Source organism: Cuculus canorus, chromosome Z (assembly GCF_017976375.1).
Source record: "Cuculus canorus isolate bCucCan1 chromosome Z, bCucCan1.pri, whole genome shotgun sequence".
In the NCBI taxonomy this organism is placed as follows: domain Eukaryota; kingdom Metazoa; phylum Chordata; class Aves; order Cuculiformes; family Cuculidae; genus Cuculus; species Cuculus canorus.
The window spans coordinates 34,561,874-34,584,394 of NC_071441.1; the positions used below are offsets into that span (position 1 = coordinate 34,561,874).

Sequence of the window (22,521 nt, forward strand, 5' to 3'; positions counted from 1 at the left end):
TGCTGAAGCACCCTGAAGGACGTAGAAGGGAATGTATCCTAGCTTTGTTTTTTAGCACTATGTACAGCATTACTAGGTACTCTGTTAGCAGGAATAGAGCACTATAAGCTATGTCCTTTGAAGGAGGAACGTGTTCCAGTAAGCATTTAATCAGGGCTTTTGCCCATAGATTGACAATACTGTCTTGAAAATCTTCCTGGCATTCAGCTTTAGGCAGTGCAATTTCACAGACCTTGCTTCCTCTCCTGTTGTTTCACAAACACCTGGTCTGCATGTTTACTCATGTCCAGAGTTTTTGCAGCCATTCCGATGGTGCCAGAACTGCAAGTTCATTGTGGAGTTTGAATAGCATCGGTTGTCCCAAGTCCTCCCTTGTTTCTTTCCCCATCCAAGTGCCGGTACAGAAGGAGGGTGAAAGCTTTGTGCACAGAATGAGGGTGAAAGCTCGCAGTTGGAATGCTTGAGAGATCTATCTGTGCATACAAAAAGCAATAGACACACATACTAGTCAATGTTGAATCTTCAAAAGTGGATGTACTAGTAACATAAACAGCAGATTTTTTTATCATCTGCCTCTACTTACAAAAATGAAGAACGATATAAATTTTCAGTTATTTTTTTCTTGGCCTCTTGTTGCCTGGAGCGTCCTCCGAGCTGCTGGCCCTCCTCCTTCGAGTCCGCTGCGGTGGTCGGACAGGGGAGCGTTCCCTGCCCTGGCTGGAAGTGCTGGGTCCGGGCATGGGGACTTCTGGCTCCTCCTGGGCCTCCTCTTCCTCCGGCAGTGAGGACAACGGGGGACGGGGATTGGCTGCTGGGACTCCCACCGATGGCGTTGGACGAGGTGCCGGGGAGCCTGTCTGCAGCGGATGTTGTGGGGCTGCTGCATGGGACTGAGCTGGGGCTGGGAGACCCAGGCCCAGCAGACGAAAGGCTTCCCTGCGGCACCGTTGCACAGCGACACGTATGAGTTCGTGCACAAACGCCTCGGTGTAGTCAAGGAGGGAGTCCTGCAGCATGTGGACTAGATGTTGTTCGTCCATCCCATGGCTGGTCAAGATGTCAATAGCCATGTCCCCCACCATGGCTGCCTCGCTCGGGCTGCCGCTGAAGATGTGCCGGAGTGTAGCCCGGAGCCAGGGGAGCAGGGACTCCAGGAAGGACGGGAGGGCCTGGAAAAGTCTCGCCCATTGCTCTGGCTGGAGGCCGCCCACCAGAGCTCTGTGCTGGGCGTGTGGTTGGGGCGCTCCAGGGTGGTGGAGGTCCTGGGCAGCTGGGTCAACAGGAGCTCCTTCCCCCTGGCGGACGATGACTGTCGGTGTTTCAGGTGGAGCGATGACATGCTCCACGTAGTCATCGTCCGCTCGCACCGAGTGCAGTATGGAAGTGATCCCCGTCTTGCAGAGGGGGCACTCGGGCTTTTCATCAGCCCACCGCAGGATGCAGGGGTAACAGAATTGGTGGAGGCATGGCATGACAAAGCTGGGCTCCTCCCAGCTGTCCAGGCAGATGGGACAGCGGTCCTCCAGCTGTGTGGCCATGCTCTTCCCTGCCTGCGGGGGGCTGGGGGGAGTGGTGGAGGCCGTGTTGCTGCCTCTCGCTGCTGCTGCAGCAGTGGGTGTTGTGCTAGAAAAGGAAGAGAAGTCGCAGTGTTGGCTGCCCGGAGATGGGTGGAAGAAATGCCCAGGTCCCCCAAGAAGAAAACGCTCCCAGCTCCCCAGGGTGAGGTGTCCCCTTCCAGCTCACCTCTGCTGCAGCAAGCACCAAAGGCATCAGTGCGCCAGGGCCCTGACAGCTGACATTGAAGAGGATTACGGTGATACCGCAAATGCCAGCAAATACTCCTAAGACTCCTTTTGGAGTTTTAGGAAGCAAGCATCGGTTGTCAGGGCTGGGCAACACGACAGAGTGATCTCCTTCAATCCTGTACAGAGAGACAAGAGCTGGGTGCAGAATGCACTTCCCGCTTACATGCATATGTATATGTTTTCCCAGAAATCTTGCACATATTCTGTTACTCTCCAAGGACGAATTTAACTGTTATTATGAACTGAACAACAGGCAAACCTCTTGCTAATTTGGAGCTTTGGAGCCAGCTCTGCCCGACTTTGCGTTTGAGACAAAGAGACTGCAAGCAGAGGTGATTACAGGAAAAAGCACATCTGTTCAGCGCAGATCATGCTTCACCCAGAGCATTATCATCTCCAAAGAATGAGCATTGTCTGGGAAAACGCTGCTCGAGGCCAAACACACTATGAGAGGAAAATTCCATCCGACTTTCTAAATACAAATACTTGGAAGAAACTGAACTCCACCTTAGCTTAAATCAAAATATTCCACTTCTTGTTATAGTAACTGCTTCTTGTGTCAGTGGTGCCAAAACCCATAACCCCTCTTTTGGGCACCTCGGGAACCATCTCTGGTTGTTTCCCAGAACGAGCCAAGCCAGGCCGTGTTTGTGCCCTCCAGCCCCAGCAGACGCCGAAGCGTGCCAGCCGCTGCCTTTCCAGCCGCGCAGCCGTGGCCTTAGGGGCTTTTTTTTGTTTTTCTTTCTAGCGGTGCCGAGCATTTATAGCGTGAACGGGCATTTGGGGCAGGAGGAACGTTAGGTGTTAGAAAGTAGGGGCTCGTGCGCAAAGGCTGTTGTGGAAAAAGGAAACAGATTGAGAGGTGGTAATCAAGCAGAGGCTCGAATGTATCGAGAGAGTGAATTGTGATGGAAAGGTGGCAAAAACAAAGATGGAAGAACTAGTTTTGCGTTTTGTATTTCCAGTGTAGGGTACTTACACGGGGAGCTGAACCCTTGTTTCACAAGTGCTCCAAAGCCTAGTATTAGGGGTGCTAATACACTGAGGTATTGGGACAGTTCAGTGTTTCGTTAGGTGGCTGTAGGGCTCAAAGGAGCCTGCGCGTTACTATGTCGTGTTTCAGAGACAGAATCATAGGATGGTTTGGGTTGGAAGGGAACATGAAGGTCACCTAGCCCAACCCCCCTGCAGTGAGCGAACACATCTTCACCGCTGTCTAGGGAAGGCTGCGGTTAAAAGCAACTTGCTTGTGTTCAGTCGCTAATTATTAAGGACACAGAGCTGAAAAGAAATGAGCGGAGTCCATGTTCTCTTCTGTATGTCTCCGCTCAGATTGATTTAACTGCTTGTCAAGTCACACGCCAATTCTTGTAAAAGTGACAGAAGATTTTTCCCTTAAACATTTCTACAACTCACAGGAAATCAAGAAGGCACTAGTTTATTCTCTTTCCAGACGTGCTTGTAATGCAGTAGCATATACTCAATAGAATTCTAAATCATAAATTACAGTAAAAATTAGGGCATGGATTAAACCACCTGGTGAAGCAGGATTTGAATCCATTCATATTTGTAAGTTCTTCCTTAATAGTGCTGAAGTCGTGGTCGTGTTTTTTTGAAGAAGCAGTACTGAACTGGCAAGTTGCTTGTTCTTATTGTTTTATGTCTTCTTTTCCTCTTCCTAAAAACCGTCCTTTTGTGTGTACACGCTTCTGGATGAATTATCTCAAAGTGTAGCTAAGTGACCAGCTGGGTGGAGAGTGAGAACTTGGTTTGAAAAATCTCAAAATGTGGAGATAATAGCTGGAGGTGTTGGAGGCAGTAGCTTTCAGAGGCATTTGCTGTTTCTCTGTTACTGGCAGATCTAAAGCAGAGGCCACGCTTTTTTTCAGGACTCTGCCAGGATGTTTTTGTTGGCCTTTTACTTCTAGGGTGGCAGTCTTGTTTGCATCTGTAGCTCACAATTGCAGAGGATGCTGATAAAAAAAGATGGTAATTTCTCAGTAACAGCTCTGTGTTTCCTGTATGTCATTCTAAGAAATTTTTGGAATATTAACTGTGAGGAAACAATTTTAAATTATCATTAGGTACGTGGAATTGTGCCTTCTAGGGATGCCAAAACGTAGCAGGTAGCACTAGACGTGACTTCAAAAAGTATCTCATTGTCAAGCTGATGATTCCTTTTTGGTGTTTGTCAGGGATCCTTGTCAATCTCTGACAAACACCAGAAAAGGTCTGATGAGGACTTAAGGATTTCTGTAATTACTTACGCTTTGTATGAATAAAATGCCAAAACCACGTGACTGGGAGCTGTGGTTCTCAGGGGTTTTGCTTTATGTGCGTACTGAAGCGTGTCATACCTACATTATAAATCCTGATAAATTTTTGCGTGTTTGCTTTTACTGAAGTTTTTGTTTGGTGACCTAGCAGTTCTAGTTAGAGAAGGATTTTTTGCTTTGTAGGCGATTATGACCAAGTATTGTACAGAGGCGTGAAAAATAGTTGCTGGAATAGTTAAAGTACAGTTTGAGATCCTTTAGGTATTCACTTCTCTCATCTTGGCTTGTAAGCGTGAGAATACTTTAGCCATTTATATTTCTATCTTTTCTGTAATCAGAGGCTATCCAGTGATGTACCCTTGATAGTCCCTTGGAATTTTTCCAACTCTGTTGTGCTTATTTGATATTGGCACAATAAATATGTTTGTGTCACTGTATTTTCAGGATTATAATCCCGTGGTGTCACGTGATTATTCCAAATAATCCAAATGGTTGTTAACAAGCGTAGTGCTAGTACTCTTTAGCCTCTTAGATTAATCTGAAACATCTATAGACTGTCCAGGATTGGACAGTCTCACGTCTGCATTGGCTGCAAGTGAGGCTGCAATTCCTTGATCAGGAATTGAGGTGAAGCGTGTTAGATATTGATTCCACGCCAAATTTTGTGTTAAATGGAAAGATCATGAAAGATCAACCAGAATATTTTCAAGAGCAACATGTTGCTTTTAATTAAGAAGCCTGCTAGCAAACAAGCTCATTGTGGTGTTGTTTTATTGTTGTCAGGTTTTGAAGCTTTTTAAATTACTACACAGAACTCGGCAAGAAGTTTTTAGAAACGATACCAGAGCCCTTGAAGGTGAGATACGCTTTTAGCGGGATGGATGCTTCCCTATCTTTCTGTGGAACTTCAGTGTATTCCCTGTGGGACTTCAGTGTATTCTCTGAATACTCTGAACGAGAATTCTTAACATAACCTTCCTTTAAGTTATGCTCTTCCACATTTTTTAAAGAATCATTGGGAAAACTTTTGTATACATACCAAGACATCCTTTCATTTGAAATTAAAAAATGGTTGTTAGATTGAAGCACTCAAAGCCGTATTATTTCCTAAGGAAAACATCTCTTTTTGGAAGCTTGGTGATATTCCTGGGATTTTTTTTTTCTTTGCCTGCCCCTTTTCCCCCTTATTTTTTACTTCCTCTCTTCAGTCCAGCTAGAGCATGTTTAACGGTATTAAACGGTATTCAGTTGATTCGCTTTATGTTCAGTTGTTCCTTAAGGGATCAATGCTGCTTTTGCCATAAAGCAGCTTTTAGTTGTGGCTTCTGTGTGTTGGTTATTTAAAGCTCAGAATGCTAGATGGGCGATTTCACTCCTCTGCCAGTGAACTTAAAATATTATATCACCTGAGTTCCATGGAAATCTTATATTAAAATGCTTCAGACAGGGCACCAGCAGATGCTGTAAAGATTCTGAGCTTTGAGGCAGTCAAAAGGCAAGCTGCAATTTTTATTTGCACTTCATTTTTTTTGTTTACTTTACTTAGCTGCAAGACAAAAGATAAATGAAGAATTCAGGAATAACCCAGATGAGACATCTGAAGAAAAGATAAACGAGGTACTCCTTGTTTTCATTACACTTTTCCTCTTTGAATAAGAATATTTGCATAGATGCTTTTTTCTTAAAGGATCTCTAAACCAATGTTAGTACTTACTGAGACATTGTGAGAGCCAGGTGAGTTCAAAAAAAGCTTTTACATACATCTTTGTTTATTATGTTATTTGTTATTTACGTTTTATTGGTATAAATAAATAAATACATTGGTATAAATAATATGTTACGGCATTCTACCAAAATGCCTAAGGAGAAACTGTCTTCTGGTAATTCAGTATGCTTATTTTGAGGTTGTAGTCAAATTATGGAAAAAAATGTTGCTTTTTTCATGTAAGTATTTTGACGGTATGCTTATAAATATACCTCTGAGCTGTGGTCACTTTCAGTGCACTTGATCTCTATTATCTTAACACCTTTTACTGAGACATTTTTCTAAAGCTTGTTGAAGCCTGAAGTGAAGCTTCTGTATTTTAGATATTTTTAGTTCTTAACTTCCATACAGAGTGCATAATTTAATCCTCATCATTCAGCCTTTTAACCAACTGTATTTACAATGTCGTATGACAGTAGTTGGAAGAAAATGCCTCCATCTGTCCTTCACAAATGTAAATCTAAACCTTTGTATCCTAGCAGCCACTGGACCATTACCTAAACAGTTCTGAGCATTTAGTTAGGTCTTTCTAGCATTTTTTTGCTTGTTATCAGGCCCCAGTAACAATACTCCTTTGTTTGTGTTGCCAGTGTCTGATCTGCAGATGTTCTTGGTGTTACAGATGTAGGGGAAAACTATGTTTGTTAGGAATGGCAACTTACAAAATGCTTATATGCAACTCTTTAAGATACGTTAATTGATATCTTGGGGAAATGTGTCAGTGGAAGAAATCCTAGACTTTCATCACAAACTGCAGAATGGTAGGACATCACAGAAGTTGTTGTATTTGTTATATATACATCTATAGAGACTGAATAGACTTGGATGCAGAGGGCACCTGAATCAAATGATACATAGGATTTTTGAGAATTTGGGCATTTACTTGCGTAAGAGATGTTAGTATCCTGCTTTCGACAGCAGCTAAAAAAGTGAGGATTCACCAAGGAAAGGTGCATTTATTTGCCAGAAGGGAAAGCTACAATGTTTTCTAATATGACATCAAATCCTTAGTTCCGTCCTGACCTGAGGAGGTAGGGGTAACTGTTTGTGGTATTAGAATGTGAGATGCAGCAGCTGAATCCACTGCAGTGTTTTAGTGTTTTAGTTCAGATCAGGAGTGTGCTTTTGAAGTTAACCTTGGTTGTCTGCACTTCCTGTAATTTGGTTTGGTTTCGGAAGCAGTCTCAGAGCAAATGGCGGTATTCCTTTAAGATGAGTCTGAAGTGGAGGGTGTGCTTCTGGAGCGTGCAGCCTAGCCGCTTGTGGGCATTCAGTGGGAAAAACTGGAGGACACCTAGGCCAAATCCTTAAAAGGGAAATGGGGAAAGGGAAATTCAGGGTAGATATCAAGTCCTGAGCTCAAACTTCTGTTGGTACGTGTTACTTCCTATGTGAGCGCATCTCCCAAAACGTGGCGCTAATTTGTATGATACCAGTGTGAGAAATAAATGAAATTGCACAAGTGCTAGGCTTCCCTTAATAGCTGAGCAAAACTAGCAAGGGTGCTTCTGCTTCTCCTCTTAATAAGGGAAGGAATTCTAGGCCTTTTGCCAAATATTAATGTCTCTGCTAATCTTTAGGTAGTGCCTTGTTCCAGTACTGCTGTTCTGTGAAACTCCAATATTCTCAGTTGTGTTTCGTATCATGGTTTGCCCTTATTTTTCTCTTCTTTCGTTAAGATCAGGAATGCTAGAAGAACCAGATTGCCCTTTCAGTAGGGGTCGCGGTCAGGTGTTACTGAGGCATTCACAAAGGTCTTTGTTTATTGGAAGCTGATTACTTGTTTTGGTACTTGCATTCTACCTTATTTGTTTGCAGTTTTGATTTGGTATGTGGCTTTTATACTGCTGGATGTTAGGAAGCAGAAGTTTCCTTCCTCTCGTGCTGTATGCCACAGCGGCTTACTTATCAACCCGTAAGTTATTGCAGGATTCCCAAAGTAAAAGCTGTGTATAGATAGTGAGTAACTAAGGGCATAACAGAACTGACTGGCTTTATTATTTGAATAGTTGTCTAGTATGGAAAATACCTTCAGGAATAGTTATATATGATTTAAATTACTATGTTGTTTGTTTTCTTTCTTTCCTTTTACTAGCTTCTGAAAATAGCTTCAGATGGTGAAGTGATTCTCAGAACGTCTGTTGTTCAGGCGGTTCACAGAGATTCTGACAAAATGCGTGAGTAAAGCTGCATGTTAATAAAATGTTTAAAAAGAATGTAGTTCGGTGAACAAATAAAAAACTTGAAGACGAAGTAAGGGTATAGACAGGGCCAAAGTATGTCACTTCTCTGCCCAAACCCTTAGTTTAGGCTTATTGACTGGTGTTGCTACCTAGGACAGGTGGAGGTTTCAAAACCACAAAGTTTCTACACAACTATTTTGACAAACTGAGGTTAGTAGGAAAGAGGCAGGGACTACATTTCATGCCCTCCTTGAGAGAAAAAAGTTGTATAACGTGATACCGTAACTGTTGGGAGTGCCGGCAATTAGGTAACAAGTCGGCGTGCACGTACTGGCTAGTCAGTCAGCGTACATCTAAGTCACAGTATCTGTAGGCGCTTGTTCTACCAAATAAGTAGAAGCTTCCTGAGGAGAATTAGCAAATGCAGCTTGCACACTGCCCATAAAACTGGTTTTTTTTTCTTTGAGGACTGAGTTTTCTTTTCCAAAACCTTGTTCTGACTATTTAAGTTTCAGATTATTCCCTGGAAGATTTGTGACACAATGATGGCCTTGATGCAAAGCCTATCAAATCCTGCAGTTTTGGCTCCTGGTTTAGAAGTTCTTTTTATCTTACAGTGAAACGTAAGAGAAGGATTAGGCTCAGCATACAACTGCGTGGTAGAGGATAGGAGAAATCTTCAGCTTTGTACGTTGCTTTCTTTCACTTCTGCGTAGTGGTTTCTGTAAAGCTTCTTAACTATTTCCAGGTTTAGATTTGGTGAAGTGTTTTAACTTTAGAACAGCCATCGTGATTAAGGCCAAAGATACATCTAGACTAGCCTCAAGTCTTGCACAGTGGTCCTAGGCAGTTGTCAGTAGATGAATGGGAACAGAACAAGTGAACTTTCACGCCTTACAGCTGTTTGCACCTGAGAGCGCTTCCTGAGCCAGGGATGGTTTTTCTTGTAGTTATTGTCCGTGGGTTGCTGTCTCGTGAAATTGTTCCCGTCGGCCTATGCAACTTTCTTGCATCCAGAAACCTTTGAAAAAAAAATTTGCTCTGATTTTTATGAAGAATCACTTGCTGTAGTTCTGAATCTGGTCCTACTATTCAATTACTTTCAGTTTTCGCCGAACTGTTTGTGAGTTTTTAAGCCCTTTGTTGCCCCTTTTTTATTTTTCCTTCCCCGTGGAACGGCTTCTCTGTGAAATAGCAGGTGAATGCCTGTGATGATTATGTTGCCATTCTTTGTGCCCTTTTCAATTCTGTATCTACCTTAAGATGATTAAGAGCTCCGTCTCTCAGACAGAGCTGAGCACAGTCATCAAGCTATTCCTAACCAGGCATTATACTCAACAATGATGGCACAACGATGTTTTCTCTTTCGTTCTTGGTTTGTTTTCTGGTCCCTTCTAATTCTAAATTTCCTTTTGAGTTCTTTCCTCATGTGCAGGTGGAACTTCCTGTGTTCCGGTTCATGCCCATTGCCCCTTATCCTGTCGCTAGGTACCACTGAAAGGAATCAGACCCCATCCCTGTGACACCCACCTTTCAGATGTTTATAAGGATTGATAAGATTCCCTCTCAGTCTTCTCTGGGCGAAACAGGCCCAGGTGTCTCAGCCTTTGCTCACAGGAGAGACGCTCCCCCAAGCATCTTTGTAGCCCTTTGCTGGGCTCTCTGCAATAGTTCCTTGTCTTTCTTGAACTGGGGAGTCTAGAACTGGACACAGTACTGGAGATGCAGCCTCACTAGGGCAGAATAGAGGGGGAGGATAGCCTCCCTCGACCCGCTGGCCGCATTCCTCTTGATGCATCCCAGGGTGACTTCTTTGGCCACCAGGGCACATTGCTGGCTAATGGTTAGCTTGCTGTCCAGCAGGACTCCCAGGCCCTTCTCCGCAGAGCTGCTTTCCAGCAGGTCGACCCCTAACCGGTAGTGCCTCAGGGTGTTATTCCTCCAGAGGCACAGAACCCTGCACTTCCCTTTGTTGAATTTCATTAGGTTCCTCTCAGCCCAGCTTGCCAGCCTGCCCGGGTCTCGCTGAATGGCAGCACAGCCTTCCAGTTTATCAGCCGCTCTTCCCAGTTTTGTATCATCAGCAAATTTGCTGAGGGTATGCTCTGTCCCCTTATGCAGGTCATTGATGAGTATGTCGAACAACCCTGGGCCCAGTACTGACACGTGGAGGACACCACTGGCTCCAGACTTTTCTACACCACCAGTCCCAACCTTCTAAGCTCTGCCGTCTGGCCAGTTCTCAATCTACCTCTCTGTTGCCTCATCTAACCCGTACTTTCTAAGCTTACTAATGTCAAAAGCCTTGCTGAAGTTGAGGTAGACGATATCGACTGCTCTCCCCTCACTACCCACCAGTTATGCCGTCATAGAAGGCAATCAGATTGGTCAAGTATGATTTCCCCTTGGTGAATCCATGTTGGCCACTCTGATAACCTTTTTTCCCTTCAGGGGCTTAAAGCTGGCATCCAGAAGGAGCTGTTCCGTTACCTTTCTGCGGATAGAGCTGAGGCTGACTGGCCGGTAGTTTTCTGGGTCCTCCTTCTTGCCCTTTTTGTAAGACTGGAGTGACATCGACTTTTCTCCAGTCCTCGGGCACCTTTCCTGTTCTCCATGACCTTTTAGAGGTAACGGAGAGCAGCCTAGCATTAATACTTGCCAGCTCCCTCAGCAGTCGTCGGTGCATCCCATTGGGGTGTGTGGATCTGTGGGTGTCCGGTTTGCGTAAACGATCTCGATCCAGGTCCTCTTTGATCAAGAGACAATCTCCCTTTCTCCAGATTTTCTCTCTTCCCCCAGGGTTGGTAATGGCTGCAATACGATCTGTGTGGCAGAAGGGAGTCTTCCGGAGTTTAGGATTAGCCAGGGAAACTTTGTCCTGCAGCAAAAAAGTACACAGAGTACGTTTGACGTGGTTATGAGTGCAAAGGATCTTGATGTGAAGTTCCTTTCCCATTGGGTTTTTTGACTCTGTGGTTTTGGATGGATAGGTATAAGCTTTGCTTCTCGCTCTGCACTTGATGATACTAGAGTTACAATGTAAAGAGCGTTAAGTGAAGTTGGAATTTACATTCAAAACAAATACCAAAAAGAAAATTTAATACCCCCCCCAAAAAAAATTAAATGTCATGGCAATGAAAAATCTTTATGGCCAGGAGCAAGATACCACAATCACAAAAAAAGCAAAAGACCAAACTTGATGCTTAGTTCGATACTGTAGAGTAAAAGCAAATCTGAAAGAAGGAATCTACAGACCTTTACGCCATGGTAAATTGATCAGTAACAGAACATTATTCTTAAGTGCAAGTCTTTGAGCAGGCATCTGGTGTGCTTGCGTCTTTCCTAAGAATCCAGTTCGGAGAGCACCCTGAAACAGGCACTTCTGCTATAGCTCTTATGTTAATAACGTCAAAGGTAGCATAGAGTAGGACATCGGAAAATTTCTGAAGCCAGAAATTCAGAATTTTTAGGGAGTTAATTGTCATCTTTTTTGGTAGTAGTTTATGCTGAATAGCATGGTCAGTGCACTCTGTGAAGTTCTACCTGTAAATGGGTATGGTTTCCACTGCTGCTTCGTTTTGTTAAGTGTCTCGCTGTCCTGTTTCCCTCCTTTCTTGCTTGTAAAGAGAAGTTGTCAGAGATTGAAAAGAGGGGGAAAAAGTTGAAAGTGAGGCTTCAACTTCCAGTTGAATCTTTGGCTTGATGTTGTCGTGGTTTAAAAAGTCTACTTTTCATAGTGCTTCACCTTAGAAGCTCCTTGTTTGTTTTGGAAACATTGTAGGTGAATACCTACAAGAGGCAGGTACCTTTGTAGGTATTTACTTTGTGGTAATAGAAAGTCTGTTGGCGTATTGGGGAAAAAAAATGTTGTAAAATACACACATTTGAGGCTGTATCTAAACTAGTATTCTGTCCTTGCTTCGTGCCAAATCTTGCTTCGTGGTAAATCTTTGTAGTGTTTGCTGCTGAAGGAAATCCTACCTGACATGGCTCCTTCCCTTCGTGAAGAAAGGACAAGCTGATTTCTGAAGAGCTAGGTGGGAAGAACTTGGAGTCTGGAGGAGCTTAAAATGGTGTGTAACGAGGCAAACCCTAACACACCTCACTTCTGTGACAGTATAGTGGCCATGATTCTCATTTGGTGGTTTTGTTTCCTCTTGGCCTTTGAAGCAGGTGTGAGAAGATGACTATTACGGCTCGGATTCCTGGATGCCGTGGGAGAGGGCTGCATCAGATTTAGTATTCATTTTTGCAGCTGTTGAAGCAAATATAATCTGACTCAGGATAAAATTGCCGTTCTCTCTCTTGATAAAAGTTACTGCAGCACTTTACCGTTCTTTATGGATTCTTAGTGCTACTAAAATATTCTCAGTGTTTTTTAAAAGGAAACGGGGAAGGGCAGTATTCTGACAAACAGAAGGTGAAAATCTTTGTATAATTTTGTCTTTGGTAGATACCGTGATGCTGCTTGTAGCTTACCAGAAGTTTAAATCCTAATTTTAGTAACCTGACACTTTGTTTGTAAATGTAAAAATCAACTTTAGAATTTTAAGTATTATTTTCCATAAGATTATATTCTTACAGTTGGTTGGGTTTGTTTTTTTTTTTTTTTCTATTACAGTGCTCGTAGCCAGAAAAGATCTGCTACAGGACAACACTCCTTACTTTGATAAAACAACAAAAAAGCGTGACTCTTGAGGAAAATATACCCCTCTCCCCAGAAGTTTGATATCCTTTCATGAGATCTCTGAAAACCAATCGCGGATACCTGTTTTAAAGCTACATCTTAAAAACCGTTAAATATTGTTAGCAGAAAAATAGAAACTGAAACCAAGCCACGGATTTTGTTGTGTGCTCTGATACCGTCGTGCGCTTCGTCTGCGGAAGATACGGATACTTGCACAGAAACTCAAGAAGCCCAGTTAATCTTAAAAATACGCTGCTGAATTGTGTTCCTTCAGCAGGGTCATTTTTAATTGTGACAGTCGTCAGGTTGTTTCCTATCAATCTGCGGTTTTCCAAGCTAAATACACGATAAATGCAGTTTGTAGTCTTGATAATATTTATTTGTAAGTTTATTGTCGGTCGTACGCTGCTTCGAAGAAAGGAGAAACCATCTTGTGGCCTTTACCTTTATACTTTGCACCAAAAGCATGATTTCTGAAGTTAACTGTGCGCCAATATCTTGTGGCGTTTGAGAGAGTTCTTAAGGTTTATCTGAATAAATTGTTCAGGTTTTGCACATGGCAGAGAGGGTGTAATGTTTTTCTTCCGCCCCTCCATGTTTGAATGCGCAAGCATGGCAGGGTTGGGGTTCTTGGCTGGCAGCAGAACAAGAACGCAGCCACAGCCACAGCCGAACTTCAGGGTGTTCGTTTAGCCCATATGGTTTATGAATGTCAGGGTTTTGTGCTACCTTGGGGTTATAGACCGACTTACTGAGCCATTTGCCAAAGAAAAGAAGCTTGTTGCTTAGTCACAAAAGAGCTGCCTTGCCTAGAGGGATTTTTGGGCGAGTTTATTTACTGAGCCCTTGTCCCTGCCTGTTTTTGGAAGGTAGCCTTATTTGCTTCGTGTGCAATTCATGACAGCGCACGGCGGGGGGCGCTGCGCTGCGGGCAGGGCGCGGCGCGGCGCGGCCCCTCCCGGCGGCTCGGGGCGCGGCGGAGGAGGAGCGGGCGGCGGCGCGGTGGGTGTGACGGGCAGCGGCAGCGGCCGCCCGGCCTCCTTTGTCCCCTCCCCGGCGCGGGGGGTCCCTCCTCGCGCCTGCGAGCTCGCCATCTTCGCCCCCGCTGCGCCGCGCACCCGCCGGCCGGAGCCGAGCCGGAGCCGCCCCTGCCTGGGCGCGGGCGCGGCCTCCTGGCGGGGCCGGGGCGGCCGCGGGGCGGCCAAAGGCGGGCGAGCGGGGCCGGGTCTCCCCTCGCGGGGCAGGTGCTGCGGGCGCAGGTGGGAGGGACTCTAAGGGGGCGGCGGCGCGGCTGCCGCAGGCCGGTAGATTTGCTTTTTCCGCGGGTCTCGCAAAGGCGCCCCGCGTCCCCCGGGCGAAGCGCTCGGGCCCTTCGGGGTCCGCTGGTGCCCCTGCCCGGGCGGGGGGCGGGGAACTGGCTGATCTGAAGGCCCTTCCAACGCAAACCCTTCCAGGATTCCGCGGGTATCAGCTTCGCGCTCTTTCCGAAATGACACACCTTCCCTCTGCAGGCCGCTGGAACGCGAGGAGCTGCGGCGTTTCCCTCTCAAGTTGGAGCTGTAAGTCTTCGGGTTCTGGTTTTGAGCTGGGGTGGGTGAGTGGGGTGATTGTTTCTCGTTTGCTGAGGCCATTGCTTCGGAAGTAGTATTTAAACGAAACCCTGCGCGGCCTTTTTCTCCGGCTCGTTGCGAATCTCTCTCTCCTAGACCGTGAGAAGTAGTGAAAAAACAGCCTGGAGAAGAGAAGGCTCCGGGAAGACCGTACAGCGACTTTCCGGTCGCTGGAGGGGCTGCCGGAAAGCCAGGCAGGGACTGTTCACAAAGGCGCGTGGGGATAGGACGGGGACGGGGGTAAACTGGAGAGGGGCGGATTTCGACTGGACATAAGGAGGAATGTCTTCAGGATGAGGGCGGTGAGGCGCCGGCACGGGTTGCCCAGGGAAGCTGTGGCTGCGCCGTCCCTGGAGGTGTTCGAGGCCGGGCTGGATGGGCCTCGGGCAGCCTGAGCTGGTGGGAGGTGTCCCTGCCCGTGGCGGGGGGGTTGGAACTGGATGATCTTTAAGGTCCCTTCCCACTCAAACCGTTCTGTGATTCTAAAAGTAAAGCAGATCTGTAAAGCTTTCGGGGAGGGGTTGCTTTAAGCTCTTCTTTTTAGGGCTTTTTTTTTTCTTTTTTTTTTTGGTGATCGCTGTTACTTAACCCTCAAGGGCTGACAGTCGCCTTTTAAACTTAAATCAGTGCACAGGAAAGGCGTTTAAATGTGATAATAGGACGTTTCAGTGAGGGTACAGATGTGTTTTTGAAAGTTGTTTTTTGTGTTGTCAAAATACAGGCGCAATTTTGAAAGAGATGAGGCTAGAAGAAATGTCTATTGTACTGATGTTTTTGGAAGGGTGAAATGGACTTGTGTAGATGAAATTGTAGAAAGCGATGGAGGGAATGATGACAAGCACTGATTAACTAAGTAGCAGCTCATCTAAGCGGTGAGATAATTCACCGTATAAATTTTAGCGTGGACGTAAATGTAATTGTATGTCAGTAGTTGCATCGCCGCTCTCTTGATTTCCCCCGTCAGCTTGGGGGAGAAACCCCAATGTGGATAAAGCTGCCCGGATATCTAAAACGTTTTGGCTAGTGGGTAATCCTTTCTGCAGCAGAGACACGGTTATTCTGTGTTCAAGAAACTTCCTGGTGAAGTATCTGTGTCTAGACCAAAGTTGCATAGATCAGAAGTTACAGCGCACAGTCTGTAAAACGTTATCATACATTTGCACACCAGAGGAATGGAGAATTTAAGGTCGGTGTAGCTGAAAAATAATTGACAATGCTGCCACATAACCAGACAAAACAAATTGTTTTGAAGCTTGCTACTAATTCTGACCTTAGGAGGGTGTCAGAAGTACTGTGGTGCCTGACAGTGTTTTGGTCTAGGGGAAGCCTTGTGGACGTAGTGGCTTGTCACAACAGGGAAAAGGCGTTCAGAAATGTTTTGAATGTCCAGTCATAGTTTCTGCTGTCCAAAAAATAGGTTAAGTTGATTTAGAAATAGGTAGGGGAGAAGAGAACTTGAGTGTATGTTCCGAGTGCCGTTCTAAATCTTTTCCTGTGGCTTTTTTTTTTTTTTCTTCTTTCTTTTTTTTTTGGCCTAGATGTCAGAGCTTTCATGACAGCAATAAGACATTAACCCTAGCATAGTGTGGAGAAATCAGATCATGGCGTCCGATGGCATTACTTGTAAACAAGAAGGGTTAGATGTCTCATTTAATCTTTTTCCCCAAGGAGAGGTGTAATCGACACCCCCTGACCTTAATCAGCAGGTGCTGCTCTAATTGACTGCCTGCTCGGGAGGAGCCCGTGTAACAGCTGGTAACTTGAGCAACCCTTTTAGAGCAAGCCTGCACAAATCCTTTAGATAGGTGCCAGACCTTTTGACTCTCAAAGGTGATGTGTGAAGGGGTTTCTTCTTCTTTTTTTTTTGTCTCTTTAGTTAGGATCAAATATCTTTTTCTTTACACTATCGACTTCTAAATTAAAAGGAGAACTTATTTGGTCCTGAGGTGTTAGTTTCTTGGAGTTCAAGAGCTTTTTTTCCAGAAGATGAAGCATGATATTGAGACATTTGCCTAATGTGATTTATAGACTATCCTTTAGGCAGGAAGCATAATGTGGAAGAAAATGACTCAATAACTTTAAGGGAGTTCTTGGAGATAGATGCCTCTCTTGCAGGCCTGTCTTTTGTTTTTTTGTTTCATTTTTGGTGAATTTACCTTGTTCTGGAGTGGCAAATTATGTAATCTCACCAAACGGTATTGCTAAGAACATCTCTTGCCAGACTGTTTTGCACATTCTGTGGTGATTCTTGTTATCTTTGTGTGCAGAAAGCCGCTGGGTTTCAGTCAGTAGTGCGGAGTCGTTTATAGGATTGAAGTAGGGCTTCCACTTACTTTGGAAGGATGCTTTGAGCATTGAAATTAATGTTCAGCAACTTAGTTGCAACTGTTGATTACAGCTGACAACATGAGTCTGGGAGTTGCTTTGCAATTTGTGGGCAGATTCATGAGTGCACCACGTGTTTCTACTAGCTATGGTTCTGGCGGAAACTAAAGCTTGTCACCTTACAGAAACATGCCTCTGAATGACCTAGTTCTCGTTGGTGAATGCCTTACCTCTGGGTATGTGTTTCTTGCTGCACGCTTCTTTGTATGCTCAGCTAGAGAAAATGGGGGAAGGCAAGTGTGTCCCTTCATTGAGCCTTGCTGTAGCGTGCTATGTCAGATTCATTAAAATGTGGTTGCGAGTAACTACTGTATCTGCTTAATATTAGTCGTCTTGTCTCCTAATCTTAATATCGACCTGCAAAGCAAATAATTGAGTTGTATAAAAACTGAGAGCTTTAGTCCCTGTTTGAATAATTCAAGTAAAAAGTCATAGAAGTGCTTTCTTATGCGTACTTTGGGATTGTGGGGGATTGTCTGCTCTTCGTTCCCCAAATGCAGCTGGTCTTCCCTTCCAGTGGGATTTTATTCCTCCTTAAAGCATAATTGGCAGGGTTAATGTGAAGGGTTTTTTTTAATATCGTAGCTCCCTTGCTGTATTACTGTTGCCTGAAAAGTACCAAAGCTAAATGTACATGATGATGAGTGCACAAAGAAATTTTTGAGTAGACTAGATAGAGATATATTAGGAAAACAGGGACGTGGTGCTTCTTCCTGTAGCCAAGCCTCGGAGGAAAGTAAGAGCGGGAGGGAGAGGAGGAATGCTTCTCTGAAGGATGCTGATCCTGAGATGGGCAAGTTGGACTCCTTTTTGCTTGAAAGGCATCAGTAAATCTGAGGGAAGGCTTTTGAATATTCATACTCTGAGGTTTCGGGCTATTTTGATGAAGTGAGTCTGTAGTTTCATTATTTCTTGACATCGCGCAAGCAACCCGAAACAAATGAAAGTGGGTAAGAGAGCAATCAAAGGGCTGCCCTGAACATGTTGAAGCAGGGGGCTTCACGTAAGGAGCAGATTGAAGAGAAAGTTTAGCAGTGAGAAAGCTGGCTGTTAACAACAGAGAGAATGTAGAAAAGTTAGGCTGGTGAGTGTTGGGAAATGGTTAAGTGAAAAAGGACATGAGAATGTTGAAAAATGGATTGAGGAATGGTTAAGTGAACAAGGACATGATTCAATAGAAAGGCTTTGTGAGACACGTATTGTGTAAAGTGGAAACCTTGTTAAACTCTGAGTGTAGATATGGACTGAAAGAACAAGAAGGCATACAAGAAGGAATCTCTAAGAAGAAACTTTTGAAGGACAAGTGAATCTTTCCCAAGGGAACAGGATGGAGCACTGAGCTCAGCTGTAACTGTAATATACCTGCAAGAAGATAAACGAAACTCGAAGTAGCAATATAGTAATAATGAATTAACAAAAGACAATGAATCAATAAAGAGCAAATAGTTTTAAGTAACTAATCATGTATAAGTTGTAACAAAGCATAAAGCACAAAGCACAAAGCATCTTTTGAATGTTAGGGTATATAATCCGGGCTGATTTTGAATAAAGTTGAAGCTTGCTTTATCACTCATATTAAGTCGTCCGCTTGCTTCCCTCGCCCGTCGCAAGTGGCGCCCGAACAGGGACCTGAAAAGAACAGGGACATGAAAAGAACAGGGACCCCCAATCCCTGTTTCCACCGGACGGCGAGCTCGGCAAAGCACTGGTAGCAGCGACCAGGGGGCGGAAGATCGGCAACACTGAATCAGTACTTACGATCCGCGCCTGAACCCGGATAACAAAAAAGGGGGTTCGCCGGCCGATTTTTATGTTAGCCGATTTTTTAATGATCGGCTAACATAAGAGGGTCCGGACCGGCTAACATAAGAGGGTCCGTTAAAGCGCGCGCAATGGAGCGGGAGGTAGCACTTGAAATTTTACGCTTTTTAGAAAAGCTGGGAGCAGGTCCAATTAAGGACTTAATAGACGAGTGGAGAAATTATGGAGATTGTTTGTAAAAGTCGGGAAAAGTGCCGGGATACAGCGACCAGAAGGCGAAGATTAAGAGTTTATGATTTCGTTAGGGATCGTTGCACTCTAGTCCGAACGCCTGAATCGTCAAAAGGGATCCGTCGCCCGACATCATAAGGCTTTGGAGAGATAAGACAGAACAGGGCTACACATAAGACTTTATAAATTTATAAGGTTTTTTTTTTCTCTGACCAGAAATGGATAGAGAAGTGGCTTATGAAATATTACAAAGCTTCTTAGAGAAGCGAGGACTTGACTCACAATATCTCAAACAACTTGCGGGACTCATTACCTTAGGAAAAACTAGGGGATGTTTTAAGGATCCAAATGAGATATTTGAGGAAAGTGAATGGCGCAAATTTGGGAACATCCTGTGGGAGGCATTTACAGATGATGATAAAACTGCAAAGAAACTAATGAAAGCTTGGAAAGAGATTACAAATTGTATAAAACGTTACAAGGTAAAAAGGTAGGGAGGAATCAGAGGAGGAAGAAGATGCCACCAAAATGCTGTAACAACCAAGGACTGTTACCTGTTAAACAATTGATACAAGCCTTATTTTGTGATATATGTGCATGTTTTGAGTGTTGTGTGTGTGTTCGGTGCCATGTGTAGTTTAAATATTCATACCATCATGCTGTTCTTATTGACCGGTCGTAAACAAGGTTGTATAGGTATATTAAGCCAGCTCTCAAAAGAGTGGTTCTGTGTGTGTGTATGAGCGTGTTTAAAGCGCTTTAAACGTTTGTAAGACTTGCAAATTGGGTTTTGGTTATATTGAGCCTCTGTTTTGATTAATCTTTAAAATGCAACTCTGAAACCTTTCAATCTCAAACGTCCACTAAGCCGGCAAACAGGTAGATTTACCTGGGACCTTTGAAGTGAAAGGCTGCAGATGACAAGATTTTAAAATACATAGGAAAAAAAAAAAAAGAAAAAAGAAAGAAAATATGAAATACAGAAAGAAAAACAGAAAAGAAAATGGAAAAAGAAAAAATAGAAAAATAGAAAAAAGAATGTAGAAAACAAAACAAAACAAAACAAAACTGGAAAAAACCTCAGCCCTATGGCTGTGTGTGAGTCCCCCCCTCCCCCCCCATCGCCCCCCCTCTTACTCCTGTAAGGTTTTTTGTCTTGTTTCAGCCTGGGAGTTTCTATCTCTCTCTAGGGGAGTAACAGTTTATGAAGAACCCTCTGCATTCCAGTGTCCTTTATCAGATCAGCAGCTGCTGGGTCCCAGTGCAGACAACCGTAAAGGGAATTTTAGCCAGACACTAATGAAGACATGATTTAAGAGTCCAAAAGGAGTATCCTCTGAGAGTAAAAAACTACAAAAGAATAGAAAAGTTAATGCATTTGCAGCCTTGAGAATTCCCATACAGGTTAAAACAGATAAAAGAAGGGTAAACCGTTAACATTAAAGAACCAAGGAAACCAGCAACCCAGCATGCAGCGGAGACGTGTGACAACAGTAAACGCTCCTGCTTGGATCTTCTTCACAGTCTCCTCAGTAAGAAGAGATTGAAAAGCACACAAGGTTTTGCTCCAAGCTTTTGGTCTTATTGGTAACGGTTTAAGTGTTTTGGTTAGTAGGTCATTCGAGTGTCACTTTGCAAAGTCTTTTTGTGTAACCTGGTGTTATTAATTCTGCTTTTACTGGACAAATACAAGCTATGGTTTATATTCCTTTCCCACCTGTGTATATCACCCAAAGCAGTTGTATTACTCAATTAATACCATTTCAAAGATTGTATTAGAGAAAATAGACCTTCAAGTCGCACCTGGAAAAAAAGTTCAAACCTGGAAATATTTTGAGTGGAAAATTTTGAATGCCACAATTGCACCCCAGCAAGCCAAATTGCAAATAGTAGTTAAAACAATTTACAAAAGCTCCTAGAAACAATCAATCGAGTTAAACCTTATTTGGGTATAACTAATGCAGAACTAAGTCCATTATTTGATCTTCCTAAGGGAGGACATGGCTTTAACAGCACCTCGTACTTTTAGGAGTGATGCACAGCAAACTTTGAGCAAAATTGGAAAAGCCATTACTCAGAGAATAAGCTCATAGTCGACTTGATGGTCATCCAATATGTATGTTTTTGTTATTCTGTGTCAGGCATTTGCTGATCATAGACTTAAAGGACTGTTTCTTCACTATTCAGTTACATCCTAATGACACTCAAAGCTTTGCATTCACTTTACCCACAATCCATAGGGAAGGACCTGATTTGTGCTTTGAATAGACAGTATTACCGCAGGGCATGAAAAATAGCCCCACTTTGTGTCAGTTGTTTGTGGATAATGCTTTAAGAGAAATAAGGCATGTATGGCCACAAACCATGATCTATCACTATATGGACGATATTCTTTTTGCACAGAACCAGCCATTTACCGCTCAACAAGAAAAATATTTGGAGACACAACTAACCACACATAAATTGATTATAGCAATGGAAAAAAATTCAACGTTCCCCTGTTTGGAAATATCTAGGATGGAACATAACGAATTCTCAAGTACAACCACAAAAATTAACCTTTTGCACCTCGCTTACAACAGTTAATGATGCTCAACGACTTTTAGGAGACCTGCAATGGTTATGACCTATAGCAGGAATCCCCAATGATGAACTGGATGTTTTGCGTCCTCTTTTAAAAGGAACTGATCCAGCACGGGAAATTACTTTAACAATCGAACAACAACAAATGATACAATGCCTTAGTGAAACTCTTGTCGACCGCACAGTGGACCGTATAGATCCCAACTTGCCTTGGACCTCACAATTCTCCAAGAGTGATCCCAATTTATCGGAGCCCTTACGCAAATAAAGAAAAAGGGGAGATTAGAGTACTCGAATGGATCTTTACAATGGATACATCATGATCTGAATGTAGTAACGGACTCCATGTATGTTGCCAATATAGTGAATCGTGTAGAAGATGCTCGACTAAAAGAAATACACAATCAACGCTTGTTTGATTTAATTCAACAACTACAATCAGCTATCCGACAACGAACGTGCCCTTTTTGCATAGTACATATTAGAAGTCATATGTGGACAGAAGGACTTGGAGAAGGAAATTATGGAGCAGATCAACTCGTATCTTTGGCTGCACCACTGAGTGATTTTGTGAAGGCACGAGAAGCTCATAATGCCTTTCACCAAAATGCACGAGGACTACATCGACAATTCAACATTACAATGGAGGAAGCAAAAGGAATTGTCCACGCCTGCCCTACATGCAGTCATCATGGACCTGGTTTAGGGTCAGGTGTAAATCCAAGAGGTCTCAAATCTCAAAAATTATGGCAAATGGACATGACCCATTTTGCTGCATTTAGCAGATGGAAATATGTACGTGTCACCATAGACAGTTATAGCAAATATGTATGGGCCTCTGCGCAAACGGGTGAAAAGGCACTGCATGTTATAAGACACTTAACACAATGTTTTGCCATTATGGGAGTGGCTCAGGTGATAAAAACGGATAATGGTCCAGCATATACTAGCATGAGGGTTCGTCGATTTTTACAAACATGGGGAGTACGGCATATTACTGGTATTCCACACTCTCCCACAGGTCAAGCTATTATTGAAAGGGCTCATCAAACCCTAAAGCAATATCTTCAAAAATTTATGGATCTATCTGATGTTCAAGAATGATTAGCAAAGACTCTCTTTGTTTTAAACCATCTATGTATATTTGGAGATCAGAAAGAACCATCAGCATGGATCCATAGTCATGATAGTGATGAGCAAAAGAATCCACCAATGTTTGTTATGTACAGAGATCT

At 43.7% G+C, this 22,521-nt stretch overlaps 2 protein-coding genes across 3 annotated transcripts in view; one reads left to right on the forward strand and one right to left on the reverse strand.

Moving 5' to 3' along the window:
* Window positions 1-366: 366 nt before the first annotated feature.
* On the reverse strand, window positions 367-2,490 carry LOC128850354 (uncharacterized). 2 transcript variants are annotated; one of them, XM_054053815.1, is made up of 2 exons: window positions 1,744-2,490; window positions 367-1,623 (listed from the first exon to the last, which is right to left on the reverse strand). In XM_054053815.1, the coding sequence occupies exon 2, from the start codon at window positions 1,536-1,538 to the stop codon at window positions 612-614; it is 927 nt and encodes a 308-aa protein (XP_053909790.1). In that variant the 5' UTR covers window positions 1,539-1,623; window positions 1,744-2,490; the 3' UTR covers window positions 367-611. The 2 variants fall into 2 exon arrangements, with proteins under 2 accessions (XP_053909790.1, XP_053909792.1); XM_054053817.1 differs by lacking the exon at window positions 1,744-2,490 and having other exon boundaries at window positions 371-473; window positions 584-1,639.
* Window positions 2,491-4,642: 2,152 nt separating this feature from the next.
* Window positions 4,643-22,521, forward strand: part of LYRM7 (LYR motif containing 7) — a 67,707-nt gene continuing 49,828 nt past the window's right edge. The window contains 6 exon segments of the mRNA XM_054053819.1: window positions 4,643-4,838; window positions 4,840-4,937; window positions 5,628-5,698; window positions 7,942-8,023; window positions 12,651-13,718; window positions 14,228-14,275. Coding sequence (XP_053909794.1) covers window positions 4,798-4,838; window positions 4,840-4,937; window positions 5,628-5,698; window positions 7,942-8,023; window positions 12,651-12,727 — 369 coding nt within the window. The 5' untranslated portion in view covers window positions 4,643-4,797 and the 3' untranslated portion in view covers window positions 12,728-13,718; window positions 14,228-14,275.